At 40.7% G+C, this 16,772-nt stretch overlaps 2 protein-coding genes across 2 annotated transcripts in view; one reads left to right on the top strand and one right to left on the bottom strand.

The window, feature by feature from the left end:
- Positions 1-16,772, bottom strand: part of LOC137277657 (protein FAM167B-like) — a 284,520-nt gene that overhangs the window by 218,179 nt on the left and 49,569 nt on the right. The window lies entirely within an intron of this gene.
- On the top strand, positions 9,110-15,942 carry LOC137276641 (cytochrome P450 2U1-like). Its single transcript, XM_067808252.1, has 4 exons — positions 9,110-9,608; positions 10,685-11,200; positions 11,780-12,220; positions 13,067-15,942. Exons 1-4 carry the CDS (start codon positions 9,227-9,229, stop codon positions 13,252-13,254), a joined length of 1,527 nt encoding a protein of 508 aa, XP_067664353.1. The 5' UTR covers positions 9,110-9,226; the 3' UTR covers positions 13,255-15,942.

Genomic DNA, 16,772 nt, shown 5'->3' with positions numbered 1-16,772 from the left:
TGTCATCGAAACGTCAAGGATTTGATAGAGTGGGGGGGCTCTCGATTTGTAATCCAGGTGATAGAGTGGAGATATCACTCAGGTCAATAGCTGAGTCATTTTCTGTACGTAAAAAGACTTTAAGCCCTCGTTTTATTGTGTGGAGTCGGAAACGATTCCAGCTCCTTAATCAGGTTGAATTTGTCCCTCAGGTGAAAGTTCTCTATATAAATAAACTTTCAGCCAATGACATTTGTTTCCTTTTTGTGTGTATTTTAGCAATTCCAAATTTGTAGCAAATTAGGAACCACGTGACCATTTGGGTAATCCGAAATAATTGTCCCGCTTTATTTCATAGATACACACAATTGAAAACATTTGTACACGTAACAGAACACATCTGAACTTGTTCAGGGCATAATTTCATGCAGCAGAATTCATTCCATTTTAGCATAAACCTAAAAGGTGCTTCTCACAATATACACACACGCACAAAAGTTAAGCGCCACCAACTATTTTTGTGATCTGCTACTTTGGATACTCAATGGTAACTATCATAAGAAGATCTATGCCTGTCATTGACAACTAAACGGGTGATGACGCTGTGATGACGACCCATTTGCTTTGCAATGGCCCTGCATAAACATGCCAGCATTTTTCATGCCTATCACCTGCCATCTCTCAGCGGTAGTTAAGTTTCTCCTCACCAGGACTGATTTTCTAACTCTAAAGTGAAAGGAGAATCTCACAACCGACCGGTGAAACCAAGTGTGTGAAACTTGATTTTCAAGATTCAGATGGTAGGGATATGGAAGAGTGCAGAATGTTTTCCTTGTCATATGTTGACAATCTTTGGTTCAAGAATCTATGGAAGGCTAATTCAGTCATAAATATTTATAGTTTGTATTTCTGACCTTCAGTGGTGAAATTTGGACACTATAAAAATAGTGGCGGTTAACTTTTGTGCATGTGTATATTAGACATGGAGTCTTTCCCCGGAATAATCGCATTTTAGGTTTTGTCTGCTCCCAGGTTTTACTTTTTTGTAAGTAAGCTAGAGCTATTTCCCAGTTTTACCTTTTGTAAATAAGACCTCTTTCCAGATTTTACGTATTGCTAACTCAATATTAACATCAATATTCCAGTTCAGGTGATCTGTGAGTCTCTGAAATCGATTGAACAATATTGTCAAAGATCACATTTAAATAGCACATGTTTTCTTTAGCAGGAATGGAACCGCATCTATCAAGTCAATAAACAGACGCTCTAACTCATGGCTTCCGAACTGACAAATATGCTATTCTCATATTATCTATTTCAGGCTATGCCTACTGTCATTATATTGATTTCACTAACGCTTCAGTTACTGTTATTTAGCTTCATTACAGGATCATCTATATCATCATTCACTGGCGGTTAGTACGTACAGTTGGCACTCCCCTACCCTCTCGGTCTCACTTTTCTCCACCTGATGGTCAAAGTCTTACTTTCCTAACCGTAGCCGCGGAGTCATACTTGATTCTACACGTAGAACCCATTAATTTTTAAATTTAATTTAAATTAATTTAGCGATTGGCTGGTTTCCTAGAGTCGGTTCCAGAGGCGTGTTCAGTAGCAGCACGTCGCGTGTTGGGCGCTGAGCGTACGTGTTATACCATCTGTGCGAACGCACGATGACCTGGCAGTGGCACCATATGTTTCCTCCGTCCGCTAGAGTGACAATTAGTTTCGGAAATGAACAAAATTTACAGAATAAAATCATACTAAAGATGTAATGAAAAGGAACCCAAGTCTTTCTTCATTTTCGGAAACTGTGGAAATCTTAAGTTGTTTCAAAGGCATTTAGAAGTTGGAGGAATCAAACTAAAAGTGCTTTATGGTTCAACTTCTTTATCATACAAGGTCACAACGTTTCGAGACAGATTCTAGTCTCTTCTTCAGGTGAGGTGAGGATAAAACTAAAGGGTTGTAGTATATATACACATAACAGTAGACCGATAACAATTGGTAACAAGATATACAGGTTTGTATTAATTGATGTACAGGCTTCGATTGATTGATGTACAGGCTTCAGCTTATGTACAGGCTTCAACTGACTGGTGTGCAGGCTTGTGTTGATTAGGTTGACGAGTTACAGGTAAAGATGTTTGGATAAAGATTAGTCACTGAGGATAAGGTGGTTCCATGCATTGGGTAAGTAAACACCTCCGTCTCCGTGATTGAGGGCTAGTTCCGCTTGATTGCAATGGCTTCTAGGAGCTTCCCTTTTTTGAAGTCACTGGCGTTCCTAACTAACGTCCTGGTGTTGTCCCAAACAATCTTGTGATTGGGGTTGTGCATGATGTGTTCACATACAGTGACTTCTGATCCAAATTTGGAACTGATGTTTTGTGTTCTTTTAACCTGATAGTCAGTGGTCGACCAGTTTCACCAATAGATGTCTCTTTACAACTACATTGGATCTGGTAGATGCATCCTGCTGGATTGTTGCATTTAGGTGTTTTTGGCCCGCGTCCATTAGCTGATAGTAAGGTGACGTCTATTCCTGTTGTTTTCTTGATGAGACGGCTGATGCGATGACTTATCTGGCCATGGTATGATATGTTAATTCTGATGGGGGAAGGTTCTGGTTTAGTTGACATGAGAGTTTCTTTCAGAGTCTTGCTGATGGTGTTGCTGACTAGATGGGGTGGGTACTCGTTAAGGTCTTGGAAGGTTGATTTCAGGTGTTTTAATTCGCTGTGGAGGCTGTCAGGACTGCAGACTGCTTTTGCTCTTCGTGCCAGGGTAGCTACTATGCCTTTCTTGATCTGGGGATGATGGTTGGACTGGTGATGAATGTACTGATCCGTATGTGTTGGTTTACGGTAAACACTGGTGGCTATGGATTGTTGACGTCAGTGGAGAAGAATGTCCAGGAAGGGAAGCTGTTGGTGTGTCTCTTCCTCCATTGTAAACTGACATCATCTACTTTGCGGTGAATGTGACCTTGTATAATAAAGAAGTTGACTTGCCACATAATCTAGACTTGCGTGGGCTTTCTTAGATATGTGTGTATCAAGGTCTGTATGGCAGACTGTGCCCCAGTCACTAGTGCTACATTTCCAGTCATGGTTAGAGTGAGTGAGTGAGTGAGTTTAGCACTCAACAATATTCCAGCTATATGGCGGCGGTCTGTAAATAATCGAGTCTGGACCAAACAATTCAGTGATCAACAACATGGGCATCGATCTGTGCAATTGGGAACCGATGGCATGTGTCAACCAAGTCAGCGAGCCTGACCACCCGATCCCGTTAGTTGCCTCTTACGGCAAGCATAGTCGCCATTTATGGCAAGCATGGGTTGCTGAAGGCCTATTCTACCCCCGGACCTTCACTGGTCCAGTCATGGTTAGACGTGACAAAGATCTTTGATACGAATTGTCATATAGTGGAGATGCGTGTACCGATGTCTGACAGAAGCAAGTCCCTAGTGCATCAACTTCAGCCCCTAGTGAGCATGCTGGCCACGTTATCCGCTCTGCACCCGTAGCGGTGTCGTCGTGCAATAAAGAGGTCGACCATAAAAGCCATTCATAGCTTTCAGGAATGGTACTGCTATAACAGGCAGAATCTCGTTCGGATTAGGTTATGTGGACCACGAGTACGTCTAGACGGGGTTATCCCTGTCCGAATCATGATCGACCCACAGCTAAATCAGTTATGTGTGAAGGCCATTTCTGGTGTACCCCGCCGTGATACTGCAGGAATATTAAAAGCGGCTTAAAACTCACTCAGTCACTCATAATCACATCCTCAGCCACAGATGAAATCACTGGCACGGTCTACCAGCAGCAGTGTGACTCACATTAAATGGGACATCAACTTAGTCAGACCAGATTCCAACAGGTCTATCAATGACCCCTTTCTGGGAGTGTCAAACCAGCTTCACAGTTGAACGGCAGTTGAATAGTGTCGATGCATTTGTATTGTCTTTCACTATTCATGGATAGAGTGGCTTGCACGTGCAAATCGTTGACATTAAATGGCAGGTGGATTTCCATACTGGCAATTAGAACAAAAAATGTGTCATTAGCAACAGAATGTATCAGACGTTAAAGAATAGCGTTGTGTATCGGCATGTAAATTGTTTTGCAAGACATGTATACATGTATTGCTATTCAGGTACCTGCATTGCAATACGTACTGCGATATACTGGGAACTTATGTGTTCGACAGTGAGTGACACTAAATGTGCATGCAGGTTTAAGTAAACTTAGTCTCAATACCTTCGTTACACTCCACTTCTAAGTCTAACAAAACCTTGTAGGAGGTCGTGTCAGGTAACGGTTTACCGTTAGACTGGTCTAATAGATATTTAATGGCAAATAGATGCACAGAAAGTGTACAGTTAGGAGAGTTTCATTTCAACAGTGCTCAGAAGGTAAAAACAACAAACGACTTAATCTGGTGTTTTTAATAGTGAAATTTCTGAAATATAAAATTAGCCGAAATAATACAGTCAGATTTTAAAGTGCTTCAAAGGGAACTACTCAATCACTCAGAAGCGACACTAACAGCATTTTCTAATGCAAACGCAGCTAAATCTTATGCTTTCTGGTCCTCCTTCCACACACCTTTTGCTATTTTGCTAATTACACCAATTTAGATGCTATATAAGTATAACACAATCTGACAGTACATTGGAATATCTGTATGCTTATTAGACTGGAGGTAATTTCAAATACAAACGTAGATTTTAGCGTTGACCATTCATTAATGACGCCGAGTATATATGTATATCTATATCTATGGTGTTAGGCCAGTTATGTTGGTCAATCCCGGTTAGGAGCGACATACAGTACAACTATAGGCCAACTGGTGGCTTATCAAACTGTGACTGTGAGGGAGAAAAGCTCCTGGTCAAAATATGTGTCGTTACCCCTGTTGTTATTCTCAGTTACTGTTGCACCAAGGGTAGCTGAAGGGTATCAGTGTGTGGAATCCTAGAAGGGATATTATCCGCTATTGCATTGTCGCCGTCTTGAGTTACGGGGACGTGGGTCACACAGTGGTTAAATATTGTGCTGTGTTAACATGGAAATGAAAACTTGCGAGGAAATAAATGAAAAGTAATAAATAATGCGAGAGATGAATGTAGACAGAGCTGAAGGGTACCAGTCGCAGGAAGGATCTACATAGCCAAGGCTGTACTGATTGCTAAGCCCACGGCTGCACAGTCGTACTGCCCTTAAACGACAAGTCAACTTGAAGATAAGCGGTGAGTGAGTGAGTTAGAATTTATCGTCACATCAGCAACATTACAGTCATATCGTGACGAGAACATTTTGATTTATATCAATATTAAAATCAATAAAGTGAAAACTTAAAGACCTGTCATCGACGGACACTAGGCTATCACCGATATGAACATAAAACGAGCCTTGAAAGTTAAATCATTGCAATTAAAGAGGACAATACGATGTAAAACACGGGCTATAGATCGCCAACAACTGAAGGTAGATATGGCCCATGGGGAATTACAGTGCCTTTGCTACCTGCATGGACCCTAGCTGGATTTACACCATCCCTTCACTCATTGGCGATTACACTGAAATTTAGCCAATATTTAAAAAAAAGAAATATACAACGATTAAAGGTTTGGCCGTGCTAAATGTGCATGGGATGTTTTAGGATTTACGTACCCTCTCAGGGGTCAATAATTTTACAATACTTCAACACCCTTTGAGGGTACAGCCACTAACAATCTCAGTTACTAAGCTAGACTACAAATAACATACATACATACATACATACATACATACATACATACATACATACATACATACATACATACATACATACATACATACATACATACGTACATACATACATACATACATACATACATACATACATACTCAACTCATTTAACAAATCCAAATCTTTTAAAAATGCAATAATTAAATGAGAACTTACATTGCTAAAAGACCCTTCATAGTCAAGATAAGCGGAGTGTTATTTATATTGTTTCAGATATTTTCATTTAAACTTAAGGTTATTACTTTCGACACTTGTGCTATCTGGGACTACTCTGACCATGTCTGTTGTCTGATCGCTTACATACTCATGGTCGTCAACTGCCGTTCTTTGCAGAGAAATGACTTTCATTGTCTTCTGTCCCCTGCCGTGATATTGCTGGAGTAATGCTGAAACGGCGAAAAACCAATCAATCAGTACTATGGCCCGATCACTCGTTTCCACATTCTAGTGAGTGAGTGAGTGAGTGAGTTTAGATTTACGCCACACTCAGCAATATTCCAGCTATATGGGGCGGTCTGTAAATAATCGAGTCTGAACCAGACAATCCAGTGATCAACAACATGAGAATCGATCTGCGCAATTGGGAACCGATGACATGTGTCAACCAAGTCAGCGAGCCTGACCACCCGACCCCGTTAGTCGCCTCTTACGAGTCGCCGTTTATGGCAAGCATGGGTTGCTGAAGGCCTATTCTACCCCGGGACCTTCACGGGTCCGCCTTTAATGGCAAGCAAGGGTTGCTGAAGGCCTATTCTACCCCGGGACCTTCACGGGTCCGCCTTTTATGGCAAGCAAGGGTTGCTGAAGGCCTATTCTAACCCGGGACCTTCACGGGTCCGCCTTTTATGACAAGCAAGGGTTGCTGAAGGCCTATTCTACCCCGGGACCTTCACGGGTCCGCCTTTTATGGCAAGCAAGGGTTGCTGAAGGCCTATTCTACCCCGGGACCTTGACGGGTCTCCACATTCTAGTACATGATGTGCTCGGCTAAAGTACATGACTGTCACGGCTAGCCCACGTTGTCGAGTAGAGGTTGCCCGTTTATCGGCTGCCACTGTTGAGTGTAAGTAAATGTACATGCGAAACGAGGACAGTTATGTAGGACATATAGACTGGTGGCGTCTCCGTCAATGAATCTTCTATTCCCAGACTGTGGCTGGTGGTAACACTGCTCGCCCATATCTTACTAGCTGTCAACAGAAATCTCGCGCGACTTCGACTCACTCCATAAAATATACGTCTTGTCCTTTACACAATTGTTAATCATATATAATATCATTATATTGATGAGTAAGATAGAATTTATGTGACCACATTTTATCTATCATCTATATGTAATCTCTGTATATATACTCGTTGCAGTCTTTGTTAAAGGCTCTCTCAACAATAGAGGCCTAAGCACTGGACACTCTAACAAGAAAAGTTGTTTAAATAGACACGGCATGGCTATTAGCCTAAAATTACATAAATAACTTCCAGGTGTGCTATCTCAGGTGATCAAACAGGCTGACATCTACGTGAAACATCATAAACAGATTTAAGTTACAAAAAGTGAGTTATAACGCTCAGGGTACATAAACAAACTTCGAGGGTAAATCAACCCATGCCCGCTCAAGACCAGTGAAAACTTACAACTATCTAAATATTTTTCTATCCTCCTGTCTATCTATCCCTCTGTACGTATGTATCTATTGTATGTATGTGAATATAAGCTATATATGTGTGTGTGTAATGCATGTTATGTATATGTGTGTTTAGGCATATGTGTATATACACACACGTGCGCGCGCGCACACACACACACACAAATATTCACAGGTAAGGATATGTGTGAATAAGCATAACAATAATATTAAAGTAACACGCTTTCCATACTTTTGGGAAATCCTGTGTAAGTCTAGGTCTGTCGACCCCAGGTTCTATCACATGCAGGACTGTCTCGCCGCTACACAGCTCCGCTACACAGTGTTTTTATCAAAACGTGTTCTTGGGGGCGAAAATTGTTCGTTTCAATGACATCTATGGATTAGACAAACACAAGAACAAGTTGTCAACACTGACTTCCCCACTGTCTGGTTTTCTAGATATATCTTTTTTACAGATTTTTCAGGCTGGCTTTGCATTCAAGGCTAATTAACCAAACGGAGAGAAAGTCAGTGTACAGATATGTGACGTTTTTGTTTTTGTATTTTGTATTTGTAATTGTTTTTTTCAATGACCGTGTCTGACTTGCAAGGATCACGATTTTGTTAATGTTTGAAAGGTGGTGCTGTGCATTTGCAACTCCAAGTTTTTTTCCGTAAAATTCAGATCACTTTGTGCGTGTCTGTGTGTGGTGTGTCTGTCTGTAGATCTCTGTGTGTGTATGTGTGTGTCTGTCTGTACGTCTCTATGCGTTTGTGTGTTGTGTGTGTGTATAGATACATACACACGCACAAACACACATACATATATGTGTTTCACACTCATCGGTGTGGATCAGATTGCAGACTGAGTACAGCATTAAAGCAAGGCTTATCAAACTGTGGTGAAGAGAAATGTTTCAAGGTCAAAATATGTGTCGTTTTCATGTATGTATGTATGTATGTATGTATGTATGTATGTATGTATGTATGTATGTATGTATGTATGTATGTATGTATGTATGCATGCATACATGTATGTTATTTGTAGTCTAGCTTAGTAACTGAGATTGTTAGTGGCTGTACCCTCAAAGGGTGTTGAAGTATTGTAAAATTATTGACCCCTGAGAGGGTACGTAAATCCTAAAACATCCCATGCACATTTAGCACGGCCAAACCTTTAATCGTTGTATATTTCTTTTTTTTAATATTGGTTAAATTTCAGTGTAATCGCCAATGAGTGAAGGGGTGGTGTAAATGCAGCTAGGGTCCATGCAGGTAGCAAAGGCACTGTAAGTCCCCATGAGCCATATGTATGTATGTATGTATGTATGTATGTATGTATGTATGTATGTATGTATGTATGTATGTATGTATGTATGTATGTATGTATGTATGTATGTATGTATGCATGCATGCATGCATGCACGTATGTATGTATGTATAGTTTCAAGGTCCAAGGTCTTTTTCGTGTTGTCGTTCCACTTGTAAACCAGTATACGGGATTGTAGCATTGCTGCTGTCGATTATCTTGATTGTTGAGCCAGGAATAACACTGTCCTAGAAAGACAAAACAATCATAAGTACAAACACTTAAAATTACCCAAAGCGAGAAACTTTGTCGCCCTTTGCATAACATCAACAGTGCGACAAGTCTAAAATGTCCCTTCAAGGATTCCATACACATGATATCACGTGAGCCTTTCCTTTTTAGTTGCGCAAGCGACAATAACAAGGCAGTGTCGTGAGTAGATCACCAGCGAACAGATGTGTGAGCAACCACAGCAAGTCAGTGTTTGAGTAGATCGCTAAGGACAGCCAGTATGTTTAGCTCCAGCTCTGCTGCCATATTTGCAGCTATAGCATCACTGGTGGGACTGTTGATGTTTAATACATCTCTGATACTGGTGTTTATCAATGCAGCACTAATTCTATGGTTGTCAACTCGGCGTCCTCCTGGTCTTCCCCCTGGTCCCCCTCTTCTTCCGTTCGTTGGCAACGTCTTGTCCATTGATGCCGACATCAGGGTAACATTCAGCAAACTGCGGCGTCAATATGGAAACATCTTTAGTGTGTACATCTTTAGTCAGCCTGTTATTGTCCTCAGTGGGTACAGTGCCATTAAGGAGGCCCTCGTCAAGAATGGTGACCATTTCTCTGAAAGACCCAAATCGTTTTTAACAGATTTTTTCGCACAAGGCAAAGGTATGTGAAATTGGCATTATTGTGTTATGTTTTTTATTTATGCTTCTGTGTATTTGTCTACCGAATTCTTTTGTTTCTAATTTTTTCTCTCATCACTATTGAATGTAAATAATCGTGTGACAGCTGGCATCTACATTGGCCTATGGAAGGTGGATACTGTGACATGTATCAATCATAGTCTCTTCTTAATACAAGCACTAGTTTATGAAGAACTCCAAACTTCACGGAGACTGATGTGTAACATGACATATCTTGAAGGAGACATTTCTCTCAGGCACCCACTGGGAAGAACAAAGAAGATTTGCATTAACAACACGTGGAAGTGCTTTTTCGACGACAAAATACACGGCAAAACAGAAACACACCTGGAGAAAACCATTAAAAGCAAAACATAAACGTTGCCCCATTGCCTATATTCAAATCACTTTTAATTTACGTTCTATAACATATAACATTGGTGATTTGATTTTTAGCATCTATTTCTGGGCCCTTGAGAGAGCCACGTCAGTTGAGTGCTCTGAAGTCTACAACATCTCAAGCCATAATCCAAAATATTCAAGTTGATAAAATGTTCTGGTTGAGGGTGATTCTTACCTCACCATTTCTCTGCATAGAAAGCAGAAGGTACGACTCATGATTGCGCCATTGCTAATTATTTTGAATGGTGATCCTTCTTACCCACGAGAGGGGACTAAGACAAGGACTGTTGACGGTCAAGTGTTTGTTTCCGAGGTGCCCATAATATACTTCAGGATCCCAAGCCTAGATTTTCGAAGTCCTCTTAGCGCTAAGATAGTCACAAGTTATTATTAATGTATGGCACTTACAACAATCTTAGCGCTGAGAGAGCTTCGAAAATCTGGGCCCCGATCAACAAAGCGTCCCTAACTTTACGACCTTTCGTAACTCTGTAGTATACCATAGACTTGCGAATATCGTGGCGCTACGACCCACTTCACATGTCGAGACTTACAAAAAGGGAACTACCATGCCTATATTACACACTTCATTTTTCAGAACGCCTTGGAGGAGACATTTCTCTCAGTTAACCTGACACATGCCTTTAACCATTTCAGGGGTAGGAGGGACCTCTGGCGCTCACTGGAAAGAACAAAGAAAATTTGCATTAACAACACTCAGAGATTTTGGGATGGGGAAGTCCCTTCTGGAGACAAAAATACGCGACGAGTTGACGGTCTTTTTGAAAGCACTCGATGAAAAGGATGGGAAGGCTTTTGACTGCAAACGCCTCGTGCACAATGCCGTGGCTAATATCATCTGTGCTGTTTGTTTAGGGAAGCAGTTTGAATATACTGATCCACGGTTTGTCAAATTCTTAAAAGCTACAGAGAGAATTTTGGAGTTACTCGGGGGAGCGACCACACTGAACCTATTTCCAATTGTAAGGTTTATCCCAGGAGATTTTTTCAGTTTTAAAAATCTAATGAAAAATATGGAAACAATAGAAAAAGGTGAAATTGAAAAGGATGTTGAGGAGCACTTGAACAGCTATGACGAGGACAATGTGGACGATTTCATAACAGCTTACATCAAGGAAATGAAACTTCGTGGAAACGACGACACATTTGATAGTAAGTTACGTTTCCAATTTTATAACAAAACTGTCCATGATTGAATAACAATAATTAGTAATTAAGATTGAAAACAAATTTATAAGATGAGATTTATGAAGTCACTCATGGAGATCAAGGAGGATCTGAAAGCAGAATCAGCAAGTTAATTATTCTTCTTCCACCTATGTTAATGTTTTGCATACTTGGGAGCTACAACCAATAATAACATGTCAATAATATGCAAAAACACTGCTGTGACACAACCTCCCAAACCCCTACCCCCACCCCAAACACCCTGGAGAAGCTAATAATTACAAGAGTATGTATTCCCTGCAGTAGACCAATACAGACTCTGTGTTATGCCTGTTAAAGTTGTATCATTTGGGTTATCTACTGTATGTTTGAGGGGCGGTGGAGTAGTCTAGTGGTTAGAGCGTCTGCTTGTCACGCCGAACACATGGGTAAGATTCTTCACATAGGTCTGCTGAACGATTGCTACATGCAGCGTAAAACAAAACTAACCCACTCCTTTGTCTGTTGGACTTGAATTTAAGTTCATTGTACAAACCCTTATTTTATATTTCCTTGTTCTTACAGGAGGTCACCTGGAAAAAACTGTCAGAGATCTATTTATAGCCGGAACTGAGACCACTGCCACCACCATCCGCTGGACGCTTCTTTACTTCCTCCACAACCCCGACGTTCAGGAAAAGTGTTTCAGGGAGATACGGGACAACATCGGGCAAAGCAGACTTCCCACCATGAAAGACAAGACCAGTCTTCCCTACGTAGAAGCCACCATAAGTGAGATACAGAGATGCACAGACATAGCTCCACTTGCAATCCCCCACTCTGTACCTTATGACATCCAGTTTCAGGGCTACACATTTCCCAAGGGCGTGACTGTTCTGCCAAATTTGGACTCCGTTCTACAAGATCCAGCCGTATGGGGTGATCCCCAGAACTTTAGACCTGAACGATTCCTAGATGATGAAGGGAAGTACCTGAAGAAAGACGAATTCATCCCCTTCTCTATGGGTAAATATTGCGGGGTATCCTATTTCGTAAACGTTTTGCAACCCTGCTGAAGGTAGGTTTGCTGTACAAATTCGGCCACATCATGAGTATGAGTATGCTATCAGTGGTAATTCTGACTGACAAGAGGCCGCCCATCGTATTTGGGTCGTATTTGAACAACTGACGAAGGGTGGTACTGTTAATTAATGAAAAAGAAGCACGGGACCGGTGTTTGTGGCAGTATGATGGTATCAAGAGCTGCTGTTTACGTTCTAAAAGACGTTCGTGTTATTGATGAACCAGGGTGAATTGGAAAATGGAATTGCTGGCTGTTCCTGAAATCTGAAATAGTTTGTTACATTTTTGCATCATAACGTTACTTGAAGTGCTTAGGGCATCAGTTGTGTTGGCAATGTATAAAAACACAATGCTCTTTAGTTGATACTGTTAGCATTTTCTGTGTGCGGATCCCACCCTTTAGCAATACATGCTGGAGTCGTACAACTGTTTTAGTTCAAAGTAGTGTTGGTCTCACTTGGTGCAGTAGGAGAGACAATTTTTTTCAAATGAATAGTGGCATTTGACCTGCCTCTCTTCTCATAGCTGCGTCTGCGCTCTTGAGTCCGTTGGCAGCTCTTTGGTTAGGAGGACTGACAATGTTTTTGAAGACTCGAGTTTAAATCCCCACATGGGTACTTTGTAAAGCTCATTTCTGATGTTCCCAGTGGTGGTATTGCTGGAATTTTTCTAAAAGTGGAGTTAAACCAAACTCACTGAGTCAGTAAGTTATACATTCATGCGGCTGTGCTGTAGACGGCATTCTATACGGTACATTTCCTTTTAAAACACATACTCAATCGTTTTCAGGTCGCAGAGTGTGTCTCGGAGAATCTATGGCCCGGATGGAATTGTTCCTGTTCTTGGTTGCTATGATACAGAGGTTCCAGTTCCTCCCAGACAAGGGACCGCTAACTCCCTTGAAAGGAAAACTGGGCATTACTTACAGTGCTCCCTCCTTTACGATTCGTGCCGTACCAAGGAACAGCTTTGAATAAATCTATTCATTATCAGTTAAAGCGTCAAGAATGCTGTAGATGTCTGATGGGACACAGTATATGGATGGTACTTAGAGGTGTTACTTCTGTAGTAGAGTAATTAGGATTTCCAGCTGTACAAAATATGACTATACCAATAACCATGACGGAAAATGTGAACATGCACATGTTGAAGTCAGTGTATGTTCAAAATGGGAGTGGTCAATGTAAAGGTAAACAGGTAGATGTTGAGCTCGATGTATGTACTTAATGCAACACTGAATGTTAACACGCAGAGAGTGAGGTCGATGTGTTTACTCAATGCAACGGTGAAGGTAAACGGGTAGATGTTGAGTTCGATGTATGTACTTAATGCAACACTGAATGTTAACACGCAGATGGTGAGGTCGATGTGTTTACTCATTGCAACAGTGAAGGTAAACGGGTAGATGTTGAGCTCGATGTATGTACTTAATGCAACACTGAATGTTAACACGCAGATAGTGAGGTCGATGTGTTTACTCAATGCAACGGTGAAGGTAAACGGGTAGATGTTGAGTTCGATGTATGTACTTAATGCAACACTGAATGTTAAGACGCAGATAGTGAGGTCGATGTGTTTACTCAATGCAACGGTGAAGGTAAACGGGTAGATGTTGAGTTCGATGTATGTAGTTAATGCAACACTGAATGTTAAGACGCAGATGGTGAGGTCGATGTGTTTACTCATTGCAACAGTGAAGGTAAACAGGTAGATGTTGAGCTCGATGTATGTACTTAATGCAACACTGAATGTTAACACGCAGATAGTGAGGTCGATGTGTTTACTCAATGCAACGGTGAAGGTAAACGGGTAGATGTTGAGTTCGATGTATGTACTTAATGCAACACTGAATGTTAACACGCAGATAGTGAGGTCGATGTGTTTACTCAATGCAACGGTGAAGGTAAACGGGTAGATGTTGAGTTCGATGTATGTACTTAATGTAACACTGAATGTTAAGACTCAGATGGTGAGGTCGATGTGTTTACTCAATGCAACGGTGAAGGTAAACGGGTAGATGTTGAGTTCGATGTATGTAGTTAATGCAACACTGAATGTTAAGACGCAGATGGTGAGGTCGATGTGTTTACTCATTGCAACAGTGAAGGTAAACAGGTAGATGTTGAGCTCGATGTATGTACTTAATGCAACACTGAATGTTAACACGCAGATAGTGAGGTCGATGTGTTTACTCAATGCAACGGTGAAGGTAAACGGGTAGATGTTGAGTTCGATGTATGTACTTAATGCAACACTGAATGTTAACACGCAGATGGTGAGGTCGATGTGTTTACTTAATGCAGCACTGAATGTAAACACGCACGTGGTGAGGTCGATGTGTGTCTAAAAATAATGCGAGTGGTGAATATTGTGGGAAAAAATCAAAAGCAAAGGCATAAATGACAGCATGCGAAAATCTATTTAACCTTGTCTAGAAATGTACAGTGCTGTACACGACTTTATGGTCTCCAGACACTCCTTTCCGATATCACATGCTGTTTGAAAACACTCACGCCACTCCTGTTTAAAGTGTATATTGACGCTCTCACTATAGATGTATGCATAGAGAATAACGCGGTTGGAATTCTGGTATATTCTGTATATTAGTCGCATTACCCAAGAAATATCTTTATATGGAGTGACCGTTGAGCGATCCGAGGCAGGCGTAATTTAAACTTCCGAATACATACTAAGTTGTCGGAGTTGGGACTTTTATCCCTGTGAATAACTGCTTTAATGCACATTTTATTTCCTGTATTACGAGTTGCGATGTATCAATGCATATCACTCAATGGAGAGAAAGCATTTTACAGTCACAAGGTTCGTCATGAAAGGGAGGCAATAAGTTAAGATTATATTGTACGTTTAAGACATGTTTTACTCCAGCATTTTATGCCTATCATAGCATTCCCAGAACACATAGAAGTGCCTTCGCAAAATTTAGATAGGGCACACATTACAGTAAGCAATATTGAACTTGACAGAGGTAACAATATTTCTCTACAAGAGAAAATATGTTTTAACTGTGCAAATATAATTGAGGATGAATTCCACGTTATACGTGAGTGTCAAGTGTCGAGCGAAAGAATATTATTGATAATTGTCTTAGAATATATCTGGATTTTATGACGATAAGCGATACTTAGAAAACTGCCTTTATCTTATCTTATGAAATTTTATCTTCTGAAAGTGTAAAAACCTGCCATAGTATTTTAAACAAGTGAAAGTATGTTTTTATATCAGTAACATATACGAAATAGGTGTTAGTTTTCATCACCTATAAATATCTAAATATATCGTCTCTGATAACTCTGTGGGGAGTGGCCGGTGTGTATTGATGTTAAGTAATGCATACTATATTTATATTTATAACCTTTGTACATTGTAACGGGGTGAGACATAAGTAAAATCTCTCTCTCTCACCATTAATTTTATCACCTATACACACAATGCTCTCGTCATTGAACTATTTGTGTAAACATCACGATCAACGTGTCTTGCTCTGTGCAACTAATTCCTCGTCATTACGTTGTTCTGAATTATCCCCTTGTTGTTTTTGTTCATTTTACGCTCTGTTTCATGCCTTCTTGACAATGACACAACATTATGTATCTAAACGTCTTTCATCCAAGTTTGTGCTTAAGGTTACTAAAGCAGATTGATTACACCACTGTCTGAGCGTGAAGATCATCTGCGGAAGGGACAAGCTTTGTTCAGTTCATTAGTCGATAATACGCTGACCAAGTTTTCATTTTTTTCAAATCAATAGTTTTACTAAAGACCCGTACAGCTGTCAACTGTGATGTCTCCGCTGACCAACCAGGCGTGATCTCTGTGTGAAAATCTGATATTGCAACAAGAACACACGGCATCGCACAGGTGTCTTTGTCCATACACGTCCAGGATATGGGTATATGTGCTCTGACATACAAGTATACAATTTATATACTTTGTTTAGAGCCTGTGTAACTCAAAGCATCTCGATCCCTGGTTGCATCGGCTGAAGGACAGTCTTGCTACAACACAGCTGTTTCTCAAGGGGATATAAACAAAAACAATGTGTGTCAGGTCACGCTGACACTTTGAGTTGCGTATGTCTGTTTCGTTGCATGAACCTTCCCCAAATGGGCCAACTGTATAGACCAGCAGCTGAGGACAGCATATAAACCCCAGACGAGGCATTCTTGTAAGACAAGCTTCTCGCATTACATTGTCATCTTCACAAATACAAGCTACAAATGATAAAATTGTATTGCGCTGATATTTTGAAAAGTATGTTCTTTTGTCAGGGAGTAGATTTCTGACGTGATAATTATTAGCTGAAATGAAAATTTCTAGATTATTTAGCTGCAAAAACATGCTATCTCAATAGAAGCGTTGGCCTCCTTTTTGTCTCCTTCAGCGATACCTTGAAGCAAGGCTAAATGTCTCAAGGTCAACATGCGTTTTTCATACGCTCTACTTAGTCTACACATGAACAACCGTCGCCCTTTGT

Source organism: Haliotis asinina, chromosome 3 (assembly GCF_037392515.1).
Source record: "Haliotis asinina isolate JCU_RB_2024 chromosome 3, JCU_Hal_asi_v2, whole genome shotgun sequence".
Lineage (NCBI taxonomy): Eukaryota > Metazoa > Mollusca > Gastropoda > Lepetellida > Haliotidae > Haliotis > Haliotis asinina.
This window is presented reverse-complemented; position numbering and strand designations above follow the sequence as displayed.